The sequence below is a fragment of the Nomascus leucogenys genome, chromosome 5 (assembly GCF_006542625.1).
Source record: "Nomascus leucogenys isolate Asia chromosome 5, Asia_NLE_v1, whole genome shotgun sequence".
Taxonomy (NCBI): Eukaryota; Metazoa; Chordata; class Mammalia; order Primates; family Hylobatidae; genus Nomascus; species Nomascus leucogenys.
The window spans coordinates 7,855,322-7,878,848 of NC_044385.1; the positions used below are offsets into that span (position 1 = coordinate 7,855,322).

At 38.6% G+C, this 23,527-nt stretch overlaps 1 protein-coding gene across 1 annotated transcript in view; it reads right to left on the minus strand.

Annotated features, from left to right (window-relative positions):
• Positions 1-23,527, minus strand: part of FMN2 (formin 2) — a 395,593-nt gene that overhangs the window by 107,937 nt on the left and 264,129 nt on the right. The window contains 1 exon segment of the mRNA XM_030812620.1: positions 7,839-7,931. Coding sequence (XP_030668480.1) covers positions 7,839-7,931 — 93 coding nt within the window.

The window sequence follows — 23,527 nt, forward strand, 5'->3', positions numbered from 1 at the left end:
CAGTATAAAGGGAGAGGAGAAAAAGAGTTGGGGACATGTACAGCTGGCAGGACGCTGAGAGCTTCACAGGCAGGTGGGGGAGGACATACAGAATGAAAAGAGGGTAAAACCAGCCCTTAGGATGCAGCCTCTGTCCTGGGTCTCAGGGAAGGTTTGCACAGGCACACACACACATGCACACGAGACAAGATGCTCCTGCTGCAAGGGGCAGGGTCCCAGAGACTTGCCCTCATTCAAGCTAAAACTGGGAGGGGCCAAGCAACGGCTTGGACCAAGTCCCATGATTTACCAGCAGGGCAAATGTTTTGGTTTTTCTCTCCAAAATGGAAATTTAAAAATCTACAGAAAATCACACCAAATTCATTAAAATTTAAAAATCTGCAACAAATCACACCAAATTCATAATGGTAAAAAGCGGTTTGCTTAAAAGACAATTATGCTTCTTTTTCAACATTAAATGGTCAGTGAAGGAAGATTACACCAAAAAATCAAACATACCTGTTTCCATTACTGGAAACAGTGTCTTTATCATATTTTCAGAAAAACACAGAAGTACAACATGAAACGTGCTCACCCTGCATAGAGAATATTCCTTTCTGAGAAAGATCCTCTCTTCTACTAGGCTTTTCAGTCTTTGGCACAGTTAACAGCCACTGCTGTCACCATCTCTTTGTTCTCAAGTATAGCGTTACCAGTACTAGAGACTGTATATTTAAGAGCTGAGGTTTCAACATTCTTTTAATTATAAGCATGTGATTACAGATTTATGTATTTTCATTTTGGTTCTAGTCCCCTAGTTGAGCCACAATTTACTATGCTTAGTTTAAAGACATGTTTGGGAAAAGCGGGGAGGGGGGTAGAAGTATGAAGGGCAAGGTCAGTGAAAAATCCCATTAGCTCTTTTTGATTTATAAAATCACGGTAGGGACTTTATGTAAAAGCATGGAGAGAACCCCCACTCCTTTTTTTTTTTTAAATTGTCATTCATCCAAAAAACAGTTGAGCTTAAGTTTTAAAATATACACTTATCAAAATGTACCATATGACTAAGAGAGCACTGAAGGCCAACAAAGGAGAACCAGGCTTGTATTTCTCTCCCAGTGACTTCAACATGAGCAGATCCATATATAAAGTCATCCATTCCATCTAAGATTCTTTATAATTCAGTGATAATATGTTTTTTGTGTGTATACTTTGTCCAAAATACAAATTAGATTCAAAAATAGACAGAAAAAAGGAAGGAGTGTACTGAGTTCTGAGAGATAGATTAGGAAAACATGAGTCCCCAATAATCACATTTATCTCATCTTTCTATATCCCACATTTTCTGCTATTAAAAAAATAGAACACCAAACTGCAAATAAATGCCGAATGACCATCTGGAGATTAAGAATTAGTTGTCTTCATCTCACATGCACAAAAACAAAACCATCACATATGTTGGTTTTGTGACAGAAAAATCCTATGTCACATATGGTTTCTTGTCACAGATGTGACAGAAAATAGAGATAAGCTAAGTTATCGTAACTCTGATCAGAGTTCAGTCCAACACGTATGCATCGGTTATAGTTGTCCCGCAATAAGAGCTGTGCCATTCTAGTTCTTCGCTTCTATGTTAAAAGCTCAGAAAATCAGCATCTGCTCACGCCAATCCAAGAAACATGTTCCGTCCACTGACCTCCACCTTCACATCCACAAGCCTAGATGTTGTTCAGTCCTCGTTTACTCAGTCCATGTGAACATGTGCTGCTATGAGTACTTGCATTCGCTCTTTTCTGAAACTCTTCCCAATTCTGGCTTCCATAACAAAAGCATCTGTCGATTTTCTTCCTATCTACCTGACTACTAACACCTGGTTTTCCTCTGTCCATCCTAAAAATGCTATTCTCCTCCAGAATACTATCCCTGGATCTATTTTTTGTTATCTTCCTAGGTGACCGCATCCATGCAAGAATTACCTTACTTACAATGTCCAATCCTCAATCTCAGATCTCTATGCCAAGTCCAGCTCATATACCCACCTGTCCACTGGGCATGCCCACTTGCGTGTTTACATATGGGTAACCATGCCAACCATTCAAATCTTTCCCTCTATGCATATTCTCTATCTCAGTGATTAGTACCCCCACTCACCCAGATACTCAAACCTAAAATCTAGACACCTATCCATCATCTCCTTGTCCATTTGGTTCTGTCTTATTATTATCCCTCGCAGCTATTCTGTCTTCAGTACCATCGCCGCTATTCTCTCTTCAGCACCATCCCCACTTCCTTAGTCCAAGGCCTTCTCATTTCTTTACCAGCGTACCATAACGATCTTATAAGTGGTCTCCTGCTTCCAAGTCCGATCTGCCTCTGCTGATCCCTTGATCATTGGGAAACTGTTGCTCCCCAAGAGCAACTTCTGCTCCCCAAGACTTCTGGAAGAAGCCAAAGTCCCTCAGCCAGGAATACATGTTCAGCCTCATCACACGCTATGCCCTCCCACGACGCAAGTACCAATTTGCTTGTGTCCATTTCTTCGTGTAGTGTTTTTTTCCTTTAGTTTAAACTCTCTCTTATATATATATATATATATATATATATATATATTTTATTATACTTTAAGTTCTAGGGTACATGTGCACAACGTGCAGGTTTGTTACATATGTATACATGTGCCATGTTGGTGTGCTGCACCCATTAACTTGTCATTTACATAAGGTATATCTCCTAATGCTATCCCTCCCACCTCCCCCCACCCCACAACAGGCCCCAGTGTGTGATGTTCCCCTTCCTGTGTCCAAGTGTTCTCATTGTTCAATTCCCACCTATGAGTGAGAACGTGCAGTGTTTGGTTTTTTGTCCTTGCAATAGTTTGCTGAGAATGATGGTTTCCAGCTTCATCCATGTCCCTACAAAGAACATGAACTCATCCTTTTTTATGGCTGCACAGTATTCCATGGTGTATATGCGCCACATTTTCTTAATCCAGTCTATCATTGTTGGACAGTTGGGTTGGTTCCAAGTCTTTGCTATTGTGAATAGTGCCGCAATAAACATACGTAAACTCTCTCACTCCCCAATCATTCCTCTAATAATCAAGTATTGACAGTCACTAAAAAGACTTGTCCCCTCCACAGATATATACTTAGCACCCTTCTTATGGTTTCACGCTCTGTAAGATAGAGTATGTCGGAGTGCTGTCGAAGGAGTCAAGCCCAGAAGGAAAACACGCAACTGAAGTCGAGAGAGAAGGGGAGGTAACTCTAGGAGTGGATTCCTGGATAAAAATAGAAGTATCAGGTCCAGAGCATGTGGGTAAGGATCTGCCTGTAATGAGAGCAGGGCTTTCCTTCTCTTGTAGTAAAGATGCACAGAAAGTACGGATTCAGATGCTGTTGGTTTGCAGATGTGATGGTGGGTAAGTGTGGGAGCTTCTGTATAATCATGTAACTGTTTCTCATCGAGGTATAAGGTGAGGTTATCATTAGAGTCATCGGTAAATGGAACAGGAAGATTGTGAAGGTTTGAGAAGGGATGATATAAACAAATCTCAGAAATAGAGAAAGCTAACTTTACAAGGGAAATCTAGTAACATTGTTGAGAAAAAAAAAAGAGTTCTGTCAGTGGGTTTATGAATTTAAAGTGATGCTAGTCAGTGTTTTTGTAAGGACCTTCCTGCATACAAAAATGATCAGCTGCTCAATACTGTGGTGCAAATATGGAGAAAGCAAAGAGATGAGCTTAACAAGAGTTGCTGGACCTATGCCTGGTGAGCAAGACAGCGTATACTATACTGCGCATTGTTGTAGGTACAGGGGTACAGCAAGAAGCAAAGCAAAACTGCCTTGTTAATGAAGTTTATAGTATTGAGGGACAAATAAATGATGCAGTTGCAGACAGTGATAAGTGTTATGAAGAACATAAAGCCTGGTGGTGGTCAGAACAATTTTTGAGTGAGTATATTCTCTATTCTCCCAAGGAGGGTACATATCTAGCATCTTTACAAACAATGAATGCCTTACAACAGTAGGGCTAAATTCTCTAAATCTGCCTATTTTAGGGCAGAGGTGAGAGATGTTCCCAGTGAGGAGGTGTTTACACATAGACCATGAAATCTTGGCTTCAGTAGAACTAGGAAGATAGGGAGGGAACACTGAATGAGTTGCCGGGCTAGATGAATTCCGTAAGACTCTTAGAGTATGGAGCACAGACCACACGATAGCTGAATTACAGGGATAAGGGATGTTTCTATTATACAGAGGGAGCTAATGCAATAAAGACATTTGGGCAGTATTAGGCATAGCTTCTTGAATGGTTCAAGAGATTTTAGATTTTGAGGATGAGGCACATTAAAAAAGACTTTGCTTGTATATACAAAAATATATTCATACCCATATAAATGAATCTAAGCACAGAGGCTGATGTAAGAATACTATTATTGATGAAAGCCTAATTATAAGCAAAGATTTGGCATTTATTTGTGCTAAGATGGCATTTTCTTTAGTTTATAGTTTTAATTTTAGAATCATGTCCTGATAAACTAGAAGAAACATGGGGGCAAAGGAATTGGCTATATTCTTAAAAATTAACCTTTATTTTAAATTTTTGAGACAGAGTCTTGCTCTGTTGCCCAGGCTGGAGTGCAGAGGCACAATATCGGCTTACTGCAACCTCTGCCTCCTGGGTTCAAGTGATTCTCATGCCTCAGTCTCCTGAGTAGCTGGGATTACAGGTGTGCACCACCACACCTGGCGAACTTTTGTATTTTTGGTAGAGATGGGGTTTCAGGCTGGTCTCGAACTCCTGGCCTCATGTGATCCACACACCTCAGCCTCCCAAAGTGCTGGGATTATGGGCGTGAGCCACTGGGCCTGGCCTTAAAAATGTGTTTTAAGGGAAATAATATGGCTAGGCTTTGTGTCCCCACCCAAATCTCATCTTGAACTGTAATCCCCATAATCCATGTGTCATGGGAGAGATGAGGTGGAGGTAACTGAATCATGGAGGCCGTTTCCCTGTGCCGTTCTTATGATAGAGAGCAAGTTCTCACGAGATCTAATGGTTTCATAAGGGGCTCTTCCCCCTTCCCTCAGCACTTCTCCTGCTGAAAAGAAGATGCCTGCTGTAAAGAAGCTGCTGCATCCCTCAGCACTTCTCCTCCTGTAAAGAAGATGCCTTGTTTCCCCTTTGCCTTCGCCATGATTGTAAGTTTCCTGAGGCCTCCCAAGACATGTTGAAGTATGAGTCAATTAAACATCTTTTCTTTATAAATTACCCAGTCTCAGGCAGTTCTTTATAGTAGTATGAAAATGGACTAGAACAGGAAACATATTTGGAACTCCATTGTTTCCCTACCTGTTCTTGAAAACAGCTTTGAGAGTGACTATGTTTAAAGTGAGACTTTTATTCTTTCATATTGTTGACACACTTGATCTACACACATTTGATGTACATAGGTTTTTTTCAAAAAATTTTCTGTTGTTGGTTATGTTGTTGTTATCACCTGTCTTCCAGGTAATGCAGAATGTAAGGTCCATTAAGACACATACATTTTCTTATTCACTGCTGTAAATCATACCTAACAGAATAGCTGGGCATACTGAAAGCATTAAAAGAATTTTTAAATGAACAAAGAAACAGAAAACTTGAACAGACGCAGAGAAGAAATAAAAACGCAACTGAAAGTGGTGGAAGAGGTGCCATGAAGACTCATCTTGTTTAACTTAATGGTAAAAAGGTGAAGCATTTCCTACTTCTAAGAATGCAGTATACAGGTTAGTATCCTTACCACATTGTTTTCATTTAACATGGAGAAGTATAAAAAAAAAAGTAAATATCTGAGTCTCATAATAAGGAGGTTAAAAAATCTTCCTGGCTGGGCACGGTGGCCCATGCCTGTAATCCCAGCACTTTGGGAGGCCGAGGCGGGCAGATCACAAGGTCAGGAGTTCAAGACCAGCCTGGCCAACAGAGTGAAAACCCATCTCTACTAAAAATACAAAAAATTAGCCAGGCATGGTGGCGGGTGCCTGTAATTGCAGCTACTCAGGAGGCTGAGGCAGGAGAATCACTTGAACCTGGGAGGTGGAGGTTGCAGCCAGCTGAGATCACACCACTGGACATCAGCCCAGCAACAGTGCAAGACTCCGTCTCAAAACAAAAAACAAAAAACAAAAAAACCTGTAAGGTTGTTAAAATCCGAAGAGATACTTACTTACACAGTTAGTATGACTGGGCAATTCCGTCTTTCCTACCAGGGAACTACTAGACAAATCCTAAACACCTCTAACTGCCTTTCAAATCATTATAAATGACTATCAGAGATATCATGCTTTGGCTGATCATCTGTGTTTTGAAAGCACAATGCCTAAATTCCAAAAGTGTTGCAAACTATAATTTCATTATTCAGTATGGAAAACACTAGTCTCAATCCCTGGTCTATAAATTGCGGATCCAAAATATTATATAATAAATCACATATAATGTGACCAAGAATAAGAGTGACACTTGTTTACATTTTGGATGTGAAATCCAGCAAATTGCTTGACTGCTTCTTTGAATAAATCCTGGGATTAAGGATTTCTTTCTTCTTATGAGACAAAAGTGAATATTCTACGCTTTTACCTATACTATTTTCTGTTACATTTTTTAAAAATGTGCTACATATTCTTGATTCCACAACCCCACTAGATGGAAAAAGCACGATTCACTTTTATTCACTACTAAGAGTGGGATGAGTTTACAATGTTCTGTAATATTTACTACAGGACTAATGATTTCGGTTAAGAATCAACGAGTAGATTTTCCACTCTAAGTTACGAAGACCTCAGAATTTGAAAATGACATTCACCGTGATTTATGAGTTTCACCAGAGTTCTGTTTCAATCTTCACAATTATCTTAAATGATTGAATAGTATTTTCCCATCTTAAAAAAGCTGTGCCTAACATTTAATCAAATTGTAGTATGACTAATTCATTGTTAAATCATCATTAATGACACTTGAACAACCTACAACAAAATAAAGTATGGAGCCAATCTTCAGAGTGTTCTTGGCCTCAGTCTCAAGCCATGTCAGCCTCTAGGAGAATTCCTGAAACAGTAAGAACTTTCCCAGAGCATGGCATGATACAAATCTGATCTTCAGAAGAGATGGAACATTCCAAAGTTGAAATATTTTGAGTAGTAAATGCTTTGATATAAGTTTCAGTGACTTCAAACATCAAGACTTTTAATAGATGTTTTTCCTCTTAAATTTTTTTGTTATTTTTTATCTTCTAAAATTTTCCATCCCGCCTATCTCCTAGAAATGCAGGAAGAGTCCATGAGATAATATTTATAACGTTTTTAAGCTCCTTGGAAGAAAGGTGTTGAATATCCAGAGGTACTGGTGTATCCCATTAAAAAACAGCAAATAATGCTCTGAAGATCCGAACAACATCAATATAGTTTGTTCTCTGGGTACAATGTTTTGACAAGCCAAATAAATACCAGCTTGAAATGAGGTCATCAGTACAATTAAAATGTAAAATAATACCATCTAATTTTCTACCACAAAAAGCACAGAATTGTTAGTGTCTTTACAAAGATGAGCTATTTTAACTAATATCTAGTGTATTTACTGTCACACAAGCAAACAAACATTAATAATGTGCATTATCCACAAAATAGCATGTTTATCAAATTGCTAGCCTCTTACAACTCTGTGACTCATAATTCAACTTAATCTGTTTTTCTGTAATGTCAAAATAAGCCCTTTTAAAGCAATATGTATTTTTTAAACAATGCCTTGTACTTCTTTTTTTTTTTTTGCTGAAAGGGGAGAAAAACATAACACATCTCTTTGGAATTTACCTTGAATAATAAATTGTTCCATGTTTTCTTTGAAAGGCTGCATATGCTCTTTTGAGGAGACCTGGTATACTTTCCCCGCTTCAACTTCACAGGCTGAAATTAGACAGAACATTATTTAGAGTGTCACACTGTTAGTGGAGCATTAAGGCAATTTTGAAAACATCTTAGCTAATGTTAGAAAGTTCTGTTAACTCCCCTAATCAGCATATGTTCTGCACACATTTCAGAAACATCCAGATATGGACATGAGAAGCCGATGATCAAGGCTTCCTTTTACAGGGCTGTAAAAAGAAATTATGCAGAATTTATAATCTCAGTTTGATTATTCCCGAACCATATCAGTTGGGCATGTTATATAACCTCTAAATCTCAGTCTCTTCATCTGTAAAATGGGCATGATAGCAGAGCCTGCCTCACTGTGCAGTTATAAGGATCACATCTGAGAAGAGACGTAAAGTGTCAGAATAATGCCTGGCACGGAGTAAAGCAATATGTAACTATTTTCTATCATCATCATCAGCATCATCATTATCATTATCAACTGACTTATAATAAAAGTTTATTCCTAAAGACCAAATTTATGAAAAATAACAAATAATAACATGTGTGGTAATGTCAGTATAGCATCCAATAATTGTAGAGCATCTATTATATGTCAGATGCATTTTATCCATTATTTAACATAATCCTTTGAATTCAGCCCATAAAGTAGACATTATTACCTCCTTTTACAGCTGAGGAAGTTAAGGCTCAAATAAGGCACTAGTTTGCCCAAGGGTCCACAGATAATAAGCAGCAAATTCATAACTGAAATCCTGATCTAACACCAAAGTTTATCCTCTTTTCGCGCCTGTGGCATCATAAATGTCTTAGGTAGTCTAGATTCCACTTGGGTTAATATTAAGAAGTACCTCTAAGAAGATTTCTGAAGAAATGTCTGCCGTTGTGGTGACAGCAAGAAACTGGAGCCAGTAAGGAAGTAATTCAACAATGAAAAGTACACATTTAAACACAAAACTTTGGATAGAACACATCTGATGCAAAAAAAAAAACAACAGTGACAACAACAACAAAAAAACCCCAAAACCTCTCACTACAGTTCTTACGGAAAAGTTGCCATTTCTCCCAGGAGACTTTGTCATTGCATTCCTAATATATTTTCTTTCCTTTATAAAGCTACAGTTTCCTCTTTTTTCCCCTCCAGGTCATTAGTTTATCTAAGCATGGGAATCTAGGAAGGCTGTATTATTAGTGCACATCCTTCCCAGCAAATGGGATGACTTTGGGCTTAGTAAAATCTAAGATCAGTGTAGGCAGATCCAGGGTTCTCCCTGCCTGTCTGCTTCTCATCCCTCACCTGTGCCCAGGTAACCTCTTGCAGGTTGGATGCTGGAGCATTTCTAACCTGTATCCACAGCCCATGTATTTCACAGCTCCAGACTCAACATATGAAACCTCCACCAGTACAGAATTCCTCACGGACTTCTCTAAACCTGCCACCTCCCTTATTCTCCCTTCATTAGTGGTGCCACCACCTGACCTACATAACTTAAGCCAAAACAGGAGACTTATTCTCAACCCCCTCTCTTTATTCCAACATCTTGTTGTTTTTGCCTCCATTCTTCAGTTGGCCCCATCCTCTCCATTCCTGTTCTATGCTGGTACAAATGCCTTCATTTTTCCTACTGGGGCTACTGTGAAAACCTCTTACCCTTGGCTTCTCATCTCCAATCTTCCACAGATCCATGCTCCTCCTCACAGCCTTAAAAAGCCATCCAGAAGAGACCCAACTGCTTAACCTAAAACTGTTCAGTGACCTCTGCCCTCTCAGCTACATCCTGAATACAGGAAGAATTGCAAAGCCTACACCATGACTTGTAGCACTCGCTACAGTATAGGCCTTGCCAACTTTTAAACCATCCATCTCCCTCTAGTCCTGGTATCTTCCGCAGACTCAATGCAAATGTTAATCTCCAGATGTAACTGCCCCTGAACAGCATTCCCTGACCTCCCCACAGGGCCTGCTTTTCTCCATTTCCTGCCACTTGTCTCCAGGCAGGATGAGGCGTCCTTCTTTGGTGATTCCAGGGCATCTTGTGCATACAGAGTTAAGGCTGTCATTTACTGAGTACTTTTTATGTGCCAGGGAGTATATTAAGCATGTTACCTGTACTGTCCCATTCAATCCTCATAAAACCCTTTGAAGTAGATGATTAATATGCTTACTTTACGTCAGAGAAAAATGAACTACAAAGAGATTGCCCACATTTCTATAGTTCACAAGTTGAGGAGGTGGGATTCAGTATCAACTACCACACTATATTAAAGTTCTTTGTAACTGTGTGTCTTCTGCCCCACTAGACTGAGCTACTTGAAAGGAAATCTATCTTATTTCCATTTGTGTCTGATTTAGGCAATAAATTGCCGTTGGATGGGTTAGTTGCTGTATAAATAGTTACTTAAGTGAAAATAACATTCTAGATGTTGGAATCTAGCAGACAGGGTTTAAATTCCAGGTCACCCATCCACTGAATGTGCCTTACAATTTGGGACTAATTACCTAAACTTTTTAGATCTTAGTTGCATTATATGGTAGTGAGTTTAATACAGTCTCTAATATTAGTGTGATGATTAGCCATAATGAGTGTAAAACACCTGAAACTGACTTTGTGCTAAGTACATGCACAAAAAACAGTAGCTATTGCTGCTATTGTTTTTATAAGACCAAGTGGAGCTCAGCCTAAGGAAGTGTAAGATAAAATACAGTAGCTGTTTTCAAAGAGCTGAAGTGTGGTCTCACGGATGACTGGGTGTTGACATTCTCTGTGTTGATCTCAAGGGAGGAGGAAGTTGAATGAGTAGAAGTTAGAGAGAGATGTTAGTTCTATGTAACAGGGATGGCTAGTGTTTATGGAACTCCTACAGTGATGTAACCTGCCTTCTGAGGGGGTGAACCCTTTGTCACTGGGATTATTCAGAAAGTAGCTGACTGCTTGTCAGAAATGTAGAAAGGGATGGGTCAGATGACAAGATATCTGTAGTAGTCAACTTCCTGTGGGCTGTATCATTTACGACAGCCTCACATAGCTGGAAATTCTGCTCTTTAACAATGTTCCCAGATACATATTAAGGACATACTTAAAGCATGTCATAAATTTGAGAGTTTCCTAAAACTGTGTAAGGATTCTGAATATATGGAAGACAAGTTACATCACTTAAAGGAAATGAGGCCGAGATTTAACAGCCCTTATCATTTCAATGGGTTATTTCTAGCAACGTCAGGTGACACAGTGTTCCCAAAAGTCTCTGAGCAGTTTGTTTGTTTTTTTTATTTTTTTTTGAGACAAAGTCTTGCTCTGTTGCCCAGGCTGGAGTGCAGTAGCATGATCTTGGCTCACTGCAACCTCCATCTCCCGGTTCAAGCGATTCTTGTGCCTTGGCCTCCCGAGTAGCTGGGATTATAGGCACCTGTCACCACACCCTGTTAATTTTTGTATTTTTAGTAGAGAGAGGGTAACATCACATTGGCCAGGGTGTTCTTGAACTCCTGACCTCAGGTGATCCACCTGCTTTAGCCTCCCAAAGTGCTGAGATTACTACTGGCCTCTGAGCAGTTTCTAACGTACACGTGACACAGATATCAATCAACTATCTACTGATTCAAGGGACTGCTCTAGGTGCTGATTACTGCCATGAACAGAACTGACAAAACCCCTGTCCTCAGGGAGCTTGTCTTCTATTACATTACAGCTTCAAGTAATGATTTTTCAATCCCAATGAGGAAAGTAAAATCCTATTAGCCTATTGTTTAATAACACAGGCTAGCATGGAAAAAAAAATCTAATCTCTCACCTTGACTGATTTGCAAAACCTAAAAGCCAGAGGCAAGGAAGGCTAATATTTTCATTACTGGTCACAATTATTTCATTTTCCATTTTTAAGTTAAAAAGTAGAAGTAATAACTGTCCTTTTCTTCATGACATCATACACATCCATGACATCATACACACCCATGACATCATACAGTGTCTTGGGGTCTAGGATCCTGTATGAACATGCTAACACTAGAAACTTCCAGAATCATCTACTGGGTCTGGTGACTTAAAGGAGGACTTCATTAGCTGGGGAAGTAGAGAAAGATCACAGACTGGCTGTGACAAAGTCTTCTACATGGTGGCAACCATCCTCTGGGTCTTCATTTTTACTCTAATGTTGAAACAATAGAACACTCAACAGATAAGAAAATGCATGCTATAATAATTTTCCTTCTTATTTTAAATTAATTTTCACTTAATTTTATCGATGTCCTTGACCCATTCATATGAACTGTATTTGTAACATCAATGCATGCAAAAACTATTTTTTCTATTTCTTCTATCTTTTCCCCCTAACTTATAGAATTTCCTGTGCACACTGGGAAACATGTAGAATTTCAGCTCTAGAAAAACTGTAAAGTCATTTACTGGCAGCCTCATCTCATCTACAGTCCTCCTTCTAGAAGGTCATGAAACATACCTGTCCAGTGTCTGGGTGTTTCCAGTGATGTGCATTCTTCTTGCTTCTGGGCAGCTTTTTCCTTACTAAGCAGCTCAAAATATTAGGATTCCCGACTGTATACTGAGTAAATATCTATCTACAGTGCACCCCCTGTGGAATGATATGTCTGGAGGTTGCTTTAAAATATTCTGGATATAGTCACACAAATACTTGTGCCATTACAAAGTAAAAAGATGTTTTTAAAAGTCCACCATTGATAGTTCAGGTATTTAATGAGTCACAGAACAAGTCTGCTTGTTTTGAGGACAGATTTCTTCTCTACTCTCATCTCCTACGAGACAGTCTCCATTTACTCACTTTGGTGTATTACCAGTACTTAGAATAATCTCCCACAGGCAATATGCATTCAACAGTTCTTTGTGGAATGAATAAATAAATTCATTGTATCTTCCTGTCATAGTGAGCTTCTTGTTTATCTGCAAAATGTCTTGCTTATGCTTATTTCTCCAACCCTTCCCCATGCTATTCACCCACCAGACATACTCTCACCACTTAATGACCAGTTTTGAACTTCTACTTATCCATTCCCAGAGTCTGGTTCAACTGTCACCTCAAGACAAGAGGGTCAATCTCCCCTCAACTTTGCATCTCCCTTTTTACAGAACATGTACGAATGATATAGGATAGAATCAAAGCACTGGTTAAACAGATCTGGATCCAAGTCCAGTTCTTCTATTAGCTCTGTAATCTTGGGCTAGCTACTTAAATTATCTCAGCCTCAACTGGAAGTTGAACTTAAAGTGCTAAGCTGGCTGTCAGAAAACTCTTTTAAAAATAAAAAAGCTGTTAATTATATTATCTCACTGAATGTATTTGTTTGTGTATCTTTGTTTCTGATTATTAATTTGCATTCCTTGAAGCCAAAAGCTATCCTGTTCACCTCTGTGTGTCAAGTGTCTGAAATCTGGAGGAAGTACTAAGACCCTGTATGAAAGAAAGTGCTTTCAATGATGCCCATAATCAAGGCCAAGGCTTTCCTTAATAAGGATATTAAGTCTCCAGTGGTCACTGATGTAAACCACCAAAACTCACATCCAAATTTCCAAAGCTCAATATGATATAAAACCTGTACAGTTATTTCTTGGTAATTGTTGCTTTACTTACTCACTATATTAAGAAGGAAGAGCCTGTTGGATAAATGTAAAAATAGAATGTCATGTTGTAGAGTTTCTACATTCATAACTCTCATATATTTTGTACATACACAATGCTACATATAAATATGCTCAATGTGATCATATATAAGGAATATATTTAGAAGACTGGACACCATTCTTCTCTTAACTGTAGCACATCAAGTTGCACAACATATCATCTTGGCTATTACTTATCATCCTCAAAATTGGTATGTGACTATGTAAATAAAAAAAAAAAAACGAACGCTACAATCTCACAAATTTGAAGGGTCATTTAGAAACATTATTAAAAACAGAACAAAGATAGAGTTCCTGGAAAACTTGCATTACAGTCAAATCCAAATATTAAAAAACATTTGTTAGGAGACTGTTGGCATAACCGAGTAATTCCAATCATCTCAACTTTTGTTTAATTTAAAGACCTCTCTGAGCCAAAAAGATTTTATATCATGTTGAGGGGCTAGTATCAGAAAGCATGCATTAGGTTTCCAAATACAAAGAATAACCCAGCCAGAGGAAAGAAAGAAAAATGTCAGACATTCCCACCAGACAATGGGTTCCAATACATTCATGCCATCCACAGAGTGGCACGTCGTGGGGCAAACACCAGTTTATCACTGTCAGATTAAAGCAAGAACATGACATGCCACTCCCTGGAATGAACCATGATCATGAAGAGTCTGGCTATTTTTTTTTTTTTTTTTGAGTAGGGAATTGGAATAATTTATACAAGTCTCCAAGTTCAATCAATGTTAATCACAACTTAGAGTTGCTGCTTTTCTGTGAGCTTCCAGAAAGTTTCATTGGCATCTACAAACCTGCCTCAGCAAGTAGGAAGGAAGTCACATAACAGATACAAAGGAAAAGAAATAACTGTAATCAGATCAGAAAGCTTTCTTCTAAAATCCAACTGTTTCCCACGGAAGCCTGGCTTGTACATTATTCTGGGTTCAGTTTTAGGAAACAGACACCATTGTAGCCACTTAAAGCAGATCAATGTAGGCAGCGAGATGCTTGCAAAGTAGGTGTAAGTGCAGAGAGATTGGGCTCTACACTTGGTCTCCAAAAATGACTCCCAGAACGAAAACGATAAAATCAGCCCACCAGGGGCATGCTACATACGGCACAGTCAGGACCTATGTTGCGCGGTAGGTACCACAGGCTCAACTTTTGGTTTTAGACTCAAACCTCACTTGTTAAGTCTGCACCATCAAATCAGTCATTGCCCTGTGCACCAACTCTGCCTCTCAATATTCACAGAGCTAGTGACTGGACACTGGGAAAATAATTTGAGAAAACCCAGTCACTCCATGTAGTGAGGCAAACAAGCAAAACAAAACAAACAAAAAACATAGAAACAGTAAAAACATTGATGTCTGGCCTCACTACCTTTCACAAGCACTGTACATGTATTGACAAAAGCGAGAGTTAAATTCAGACAGAAGGGAAGATACAGACACAAGAAATATTTAGGGGGTAAAATTTGCAGAGCTTGGTAATTGAACGGAAGGTTAGTGCTCCTTCATGAAGATGTAAACTTCAGAATCAACTGGGGACTCTTTTCAGAATGTACCTGACAGGGCTCCAAGCTAAGTCATTTTGAAAAGTGATCTCTTTCCATCTCACGCCAGTCAGAATGGCTTTTCTTAAAAAGTCAAAAAAAATAGGCTGGGCGCGGTGGCTCATGCCTGTAATCCCAGCACTTTGGGAGGCCAAGGTGGGTGGATCACCTGAGGTCAGGAGTTCGAGACCAACCTGGTCAACATGGCGAAACCCTGTATTTACTAAAAATACAAAATATTAGCTGGGCATGGTGGCAGGTGCCTGTAATCCCAGCTATTTGCGAGGCTGAGTCACGAGAATCACTTGAACCTGGGAGGCAGAGGTTGCAGTGAGCCAAGATCGCACCATTGCACTCTAGCCTGGGTGACGGAGTGAGACTCTATCTCCAAAAATAGTATAAAAAAAAAACAACACATACTGGCAAGGCTGTAGAGGAAATGGAACACTTATACATTGTTGATGAGGATGTAAATTAGTCCAGTCACTGTGGAGAGTAGCTTGAAGATTTCTTAAACAACTAAGAGTTGAATTAGCATTCGATCCAGCAATCCAATTACTGAGTACATATGCCCAAAGGAAAAGAAATTGTTCTACCAAAAGAACACATGCATTTGTATGTCCATTGTTGTGCTAGTCACAATAGCAAAAACATGGACGCAACCTGGGTGCCAGCCCATGAACAGTGGAATGAATAAATAAAATATGGTACATATACACCATGGAATACTATGCAGCCATGAAACAGAACAAAATCATGTCCTTTGCAACAACATGGATGCAGCTAGAGGCTATTATCCTAAATGAACTAATGCAGAAACAGAAAAGCAAATACCACATGTTCTCACTTATAAGTGGGAGCTAAACATTGGGTATACACGGACATAAAGATGAGAAGAATCAACGCTGGGGTCTATTAGAGTGGGGAGAGACAGAGGGGGAAAAGAGCTGAAAAACTACCTATTGGGTACTATGCTCACTACCTGAGTGAGGGGATCATTCATACCCCAAACCTTAGCATCTTTGTAACAAAACAGCACATGCACCCCGATTCTAAAATAAAAGTTGAAGAAAATCCCAAAATATAAAGTAAAAAAGAAAAGTAATCTCCACGACAAGGCTCACAGAAAGGTCACATGGAGATTCTAACGTGCGTTGATGAGTGCTGTCGGGAGGAGAACAGAGGATTCCGAATGGATGTATAGTCCGGGTGGCTTTGAGATGGAGATGGAGGAAGAAGAGTAGGTTTCAGAAGAAAGAAAATGCATTTGGTTTTGAACTCACTAGGTTTCAGATGTCAGTGGAACATCCAGCTGCAGTTTTCAGGTAGTTACATGTATGAATTTGCAGCTCAGATAACAGAAACTCTGAATTTGGATAAAACCACTTGAGGGATGCATGTACACAGTGAGAAGACGAGTAGGCCAATGTTGAACAGCTGAAGAATACCAACTTTTATGAAGCAGCAGAGGAAGAGAAGGCCACGAAGAGAGAGGATTCAGAAGGAATTGTGAGGTTATCAGGAGTGAGTGGGGCTAAGGAAGCTAACAGAATAGTGAGCTATGACAAGTGAGTCAAATGCAACAACATCAAACAAGATAGGGGTTGAAACAAAACAATCCATTCGATTTGGCAAATAGTGATAACAGTTTTAGTAATGCTAGGGACAAAAGACCAACTGTAATAAAGTGAGGAAAGAACGGGAAATAATAAATTAATGAACTCAGAAGTTGACCAGAGATCTGTTACCATCTGAACTACTTAGCAGCAGGATCCCAGAACAGCTGCCAGTAAAGGGGGGCATGGGAAAAAATGATGAATAAATGAATACAAATTTTCCACAGCTTCTGGAAAATTCTCAAAATGTTTTAGTCTTACCAATGGTGGATCAACTGCATACTACAAAAAAACATGTTATTTAAATGAACTATTCTCTCCAAAAGATGGATTTCAGAAGAATCTGATGACTAACAATAAATAGATGTAGATTAATCTCCTTATCACATAAATATATGAAAGAGGACAGAGATAACACACACATACAAATCCCACAATACCTTAGCACTGTCATAAATTCCATTTGTTCTGAGTATACTAGTTTATCCTGAAAGCTAGAGAGAACCGAATGGTTTTATAAGTATACTCTTCAACAGGTGTTTCACAGGAGTAATCCTCAACAGAAGAGATTTTCAAGGTGAACATTGTTTTAAATGGAAATGAATAAAAGGATATATTAATAAATTTTAAAGTTTTGCTGTTTACATAATCATTCCTACAAGATAATTCTCAGCTTGTCACCCTCTACACACAACTGGTTATGTTTTCAGACATGATGCACTTCCATGGACAGGCCCACTGCCTGGGTTAAAGACAGACAGAACATACTAGCTGTCCTGTAACACACAAATAATGGAACTTGCCCCTCAAGTTGCCGTGAGGGATAAATAAGTTGACATAGGTAAAACACCTAGAATGGTGCCTGGAGGTGAGAAAGGGCTATGGAAGTTTTGACCATTATTATCGTTGTTACCACTGTTACTGCTAGCAGCAAAAGCACACAGAAAAGCAATATACCCTAGAAACCAAGAACACAGGCCCTGGAGGCTGGGTGTGCATCCTGGCTCTTCCCCTTACTAGTTTCATACTTTGGCCAAGTATGTAGCCTCTCTGTGTCTCAGTTTCTTTATCTGTAATATGGGGACAATAATAGTATCTAATTAACAGAATTGTGAAGATCAACTGATTTCACATAGGTAAATACATAAGCACACTGAACAGTGCTTCACATGTAGTAAGAGGAATATAAGTGTTTGCTGCAATTACTGCTACTACACTAAAGTGTAGTATCATATACCATCACGGCTACCATTAATACGAAACGGTTAGGAAACTGAGCACTTATCTAGGCATCTCAAGAAGAAGTGAAGGCAAAGCTTCAGGTTGTGAGTGAGAATGGCATTTCTATAAGAACAACACAGAATGTGTTACAGGTTATTTCAAACACATTCTTTATTGGCAGTAACTAATTACTTATGACCTATGTTAGACTTGAGACACACCTCATAATTAATGATGACACACCATATATTGATACTCTGGATGACACTGGCTGGACTAGACTATCCTTCTGGGTCCCACTGACACTGCTTGCTGTGCTCTTCAATGTATCTATGTGTTCACAAAGAGGAAGAAGTCATCCCTTCATCAACAGTTAAGGTATAAATCTTGGTCTGATATGAGCAAATTCTCCAAACTAGTTACTGATGGTCAAGGAATAAAAATGTGACAAATGGTAAATGTACGCTGTTGACAATGACTTCCTTCACACATTTGGCCTTGGGAAACATAAAAGCTTAACATGTATCCATCATTATAAACAAGGCCACAGTGGTCATTTAGATAATTTAAATGAGTGCACTGTATCAGTAAGGGATAGTCCAAAATGAAATTAAATGAATTCTCCATTATTTAATTGTGATAGCTATATAAATAGCATTATTTGATAGCTTTAGGAGGGGTCACTAGTGTTGATTCGTTTACCTTGAACCTTGAACATACTGACACCAAAGTTTCATATCATGTGTAATAGATGAAGTCATGGAAATTAAATAACACACAGTTATTTAATGTCCTTAGTCTTCTGGTCTGCATATGAATATTTCTAGTTACCAGGGGCTTACTACTTTTCTGGTTAGCCCTTCTATTGTTTCAGCTCCCATCTTTAAACTGATCTTCATGTAGAAATGAACTTTGCCCACTTATCACTCCACGTAATGACCTTTTTCTTATCCTCTGGTACAACACAGATTTATTAACTGAAACGTGTGACTCAAGTAAGCAAAACATCTTTCTACCTTACTGGACATTGGTCAGAATCTTCCATATTACTTCTGTTCTTACTTTTTCTACTCAAATTTTGGAAATGGACATAATCGTCTTTGAGGTTATCTAGAATGCAACCATAGAAGAACTAAAGTGAGAAGACAACATTAAGAAATGTTCATTGAGAGAAGAGTACAGTATGGTTTAAATATCTTAAGAGTTATAAATCTCTTCCATGTATTCTTAACTTGAAGAGCTATAAGAGAGATGCATGGGACCACCTTAGAATAATATAAATAATGTAATATTAAAGAATAAAATATATAAACAGCATTTCAGTTATTAAGATGTTGTCTCTTAGCTCTAAAACTACTTTTTTGTACTAGGGCCTGGGACACTGGTGCTGGCGGCTCAGCAAACTACCTTTCTCCTTTGCCCTCCGGCTTCCCATGGGTTTCATCAATGAAGGGAGAAGAAAGAGGCTGGAGGTGGGAGGAAGAGGAGGAAGATGGTTGAAGGGATTTGTTCTTCTCACGAGCATTGCCTCCAGACACCTCTCACCTCCACAAATCAGCAGGTGTTTCTAGTTCCTGCCTTGTTTCCACACCCTCAAATCCGGTATCATCGCACCCCTCAAAAGCACCAATGCAGCCAGGAAGAACCCCTTCTCCAAGCACCCCAATCCCAGCTATGGAGGCTCCCATCTTTGATCTCCCCAATCCCAGCTCTTCAAGGTACCCCTCCAAGCCCCTCAGGTCCCATTTGCAGCAGTACTAACTCTCCTTAGAGGTCCAGGCCCAAGCCCCAGAGAGCTCTCTATCCAAAGTTCTAGATTCTTTTGCTAACTCCAACATTTTCACTTTATTCCCCTGGCCCTACAGATGGTATACGCTTTCCATATTTTCCTCAGCAACCTCTTTCTGCATTTAACATCCTTCAACATGCGTTTAACTTCATTCTCTATGTTAAATTACTTCTATTAAAATAGTAAATGTGGTTTTTGTTTCCCCAACTTCACACAGAAATAGTAGAAGTGGTAACCAAAATTAATGGGTTATGTTTCTCTAAGTACTCAACAGCTTTGTGACACTGGAAGTTATTTCTAATTTATTAATTGCTTATAAATAATATCTATTTGAATTGTTGACCATAAAATATGTCAGTTTCTCAGATTGTTTTTCCCAAATAAGTTTTATATTATTAGCACCATCATGTGCAAATATATAAAGTCTTAAACATAGTTTGTTCTTTAAATTTCTTATGTTCTTTAATGATGCTTATTTTTGAATATGCTGTTATATAATTTCTTCATAAAGTATAGGAAAGGCTGAGCAATCACATATTTTAAATTTGTGGGGCCCAGATGACTAAATTTCAATTCAAATTCAAACATATTCCTGAGTGGTTGCCTATTTTTCTTTCCTCTTAAATACGATTATTAAAGAAGTACTATGGAGCATACATAACATGTACGTTATATGTAAACACGAGATGAATATTCACCTACTACATTTCCAGTTTAAGAAGCAGAACATAGCCAATGCTTTGGAAAAATTCAGTGTGTTCCTCTCTGTCCCTCTCTCAGGCCCAGAGGTAACTACAACCTTTAACTTTGTGTTTCTCATCCCCCGACTATCCCTAAACAAGTGAAGTTGCCCTCCCTTATCCATAGGTTCGCTTCCTGTGGTTTCAGTTACCAATGGTTAAGCACGGTCGGAAAATATTACCACATTTTAAGAGGGAGAAAGAGAGAGAGACCACATTTCTATACCTTTTGTATACAAATAACATTTGTATACAACATTTGTATAACTTTTATTACAGTATATTGTTATAATTATTTTTATTATTAGTTGTTGTTATTAATCTCTTACTGAACCTAATTTATAAATTAAGTTTTATCATAGGTATGTATGTATAAGAAAAACATAGTACATATAGAGTTTGGAACTATCCGTGGCTTGAGCCATTCACTGGGGGTCTTATTCCCCACAGATAAGGGGAGACTACTGTACTTGTCTATATATTTGAAATTTAAAAACTGAAATCATACTGTTCATATTTTTCCTACAACTTGCTTTTTCTCAAGCTTGTGTTAATAAGATTTATCCATTTTTAATGCAGGTAAATACAGTTCAATCAGTTTCACAGTTCAACGGATGTCCTTTGAATGAAGATACCATAATTCACTCAGCTATTATTTTGTTGAAAAATATCTGAGGGTTTTGGTGCTGCTGCTGTCAATATCAATGTCATTTTGTATTTCACCTGGTCACCTGTGCACTGGAGTATATATCTAGGGGCCAAGTGCTAGGTCAGAGTATAGACATTTTTGACTTAATAAGATAGTGCCACTGCCAGGTGCGGTGGCTCACGTCTGTAATCCCAGCACTTTGGTAGGCCGAGGTGGGTGGATCACTTGAGGCCAGGAGTTCGAGGCCAGCCTGGCCAACACAGCGAAACCCTGTGTCTACCAAAAATACAAAAATTAGCCGGTCATGGTGGTGCATGCTGTAATCAGCACCTGTAATCCCAGCTAGTTGGGAGGATAAGACAAGAGAATTGCTTCAACCCAGGAGGCAGAGGTTGCAGTGAGCCGAGATCGGGCCACTGCACTCCAGCCTGGGTGACAGAGCAAGACTGTCTCAAAAACAAAAACAACAAAAAAAGATATTGCCAGATGGTTTCTTATGGGATCGAATCAATTTTCATTTCCATCATCAGTGTAAAAGCGTTCTCACCAATCTACATCTTTGCCAATATTTCACATTCACTGACTTTTAACAGCTTTGAAAAGAATACCAATCACCAGAGATACTGACCAAGATGAAATTCACAGTATGATTTGCAAAGTTATTGACATTTACACTCTCATATTTAACATGTTGTCAGGCACTTCTGCAAATCACTGTTTATGTGGCTATCAATGAATCTTTGTCAAGGTTCTCCTGTAGGGTAAGTTCATCAGACAGCTTTGCTGAAGAGGAACTATTTTAGCTAAGTATATTCATTTTAGCTGAATCATTTAGAAGAATGAGCAGAAGTTTGCCAATTAAAAATGGAAAAAGAAATGACTCGGTTATAAGAATGAAACATTCTCATGAAAACTGTTGTAAATGACTATAATCTCATGGTAAACTTATACCACATATGTGTAGACCATGTTTTCATGTGATAATTTGTTTATACCAGGTCCCTGAAAGAAACAGAATCTTATGGCTTTGCATTAAACTAAGTTGACTATTGCTTTAAAAGCAAACATTTTTGCAAAGTACACACTGTAATACAATCACAGATAATTTATAAAATAAAATGTACTTTAACTCAAAATGACAGGGAAGTAATCACCTTTAATTAGCTGTGGTTTTCACCAGGCAGCTGGGTCAGAACAGCAGGCAATCAGTAAAAAGGAGAAAATACAATTTTGTTATGTTTTTTTCTAATATACATAAATGGCATCAAATCTTAGAATTCAATGACTAATGACTTGAATGATTTGAAGAATTTTCTTCTCATTAATTCTCCTTTCCAATGGCAAAATCACCACTGAAAGTAATGTTTATTTTGAGATTAATGGTTTAAAAAAGTCACAGAATACTGAAAAATGTTGATTTAAATTGAGTACATGTACATATTAGTGTGGAGAAAGGAGAGAGGAGAAAGAGAAACACTTGAGGCTTATCAACTTTGGGAAAAAAATCACAAATGAAAACGTTTCTTTCAAAGCTTCTGGAAAGAAATGCAAACATCTCAAACAGCAAAACATCACAGTAACCTACATACCATTGACTTGAAAGAAATCATGGAATGACACAATTTTATTAAGAAGCATTTATACATTACATAGATTACAGAAAAGTCTAAACAGTTACTATCTAGAACACTGACTGTCCCTAAAAATAGAAAGATTTGTTTAGCTCTTCCCAGCTCCTCTGTCTCCCTCCTTTGTCAAAATCACAATTGCTTCCAAACTGGTCTCACAAATCCTCCTCTTGCCAGAGCAGTACTTTCAAGACAGACATAAATCATATCACTCCATTTCCCTGAACAGAATCTTCAATGGCTGGATATTGCATTTAGAGTAAAATGAAAATTCCTTATAAAGTATAGAAGTTTGTAGAGTTTTTATAATCAGAAAACATGTTCTATCATCTCATGGCCACTGTGTTCTAAGAATGCTGGGGCACTGGGACATTTCCTCTGCCTGAAATGCCTCTCTCTCTCCTCCTTCATTTCCTTCCCAATACCCCCGCCCCCAACAAACACACACCCCTTGTCCACTCAGAATCTTCCTGCCTGTCTATGTGGGATTGATCTGCTCATTACGTACGTCTATGTCTTTATTGTTTTCTACTTCTCTGTACTCAGCCAGTATTTGAATCATGTCGGATTGCTCAAAATTCCAAGATGCATTAATTTCATCTCATTGAACTTGGGGGCTCATCTATTCAAATTTTCTTACATGAATTTTTTCACCTGGTAAAGTATTTATACTTCATGACTCAATTCTCATGGTACTACCTAACTCAAGCCTGTTCTAACCAATTAGATAGAATCAGGCTCACTTTCCACTCTGCTCCCTGCTCCTATTTTATCACGGTTGTTACTATACTT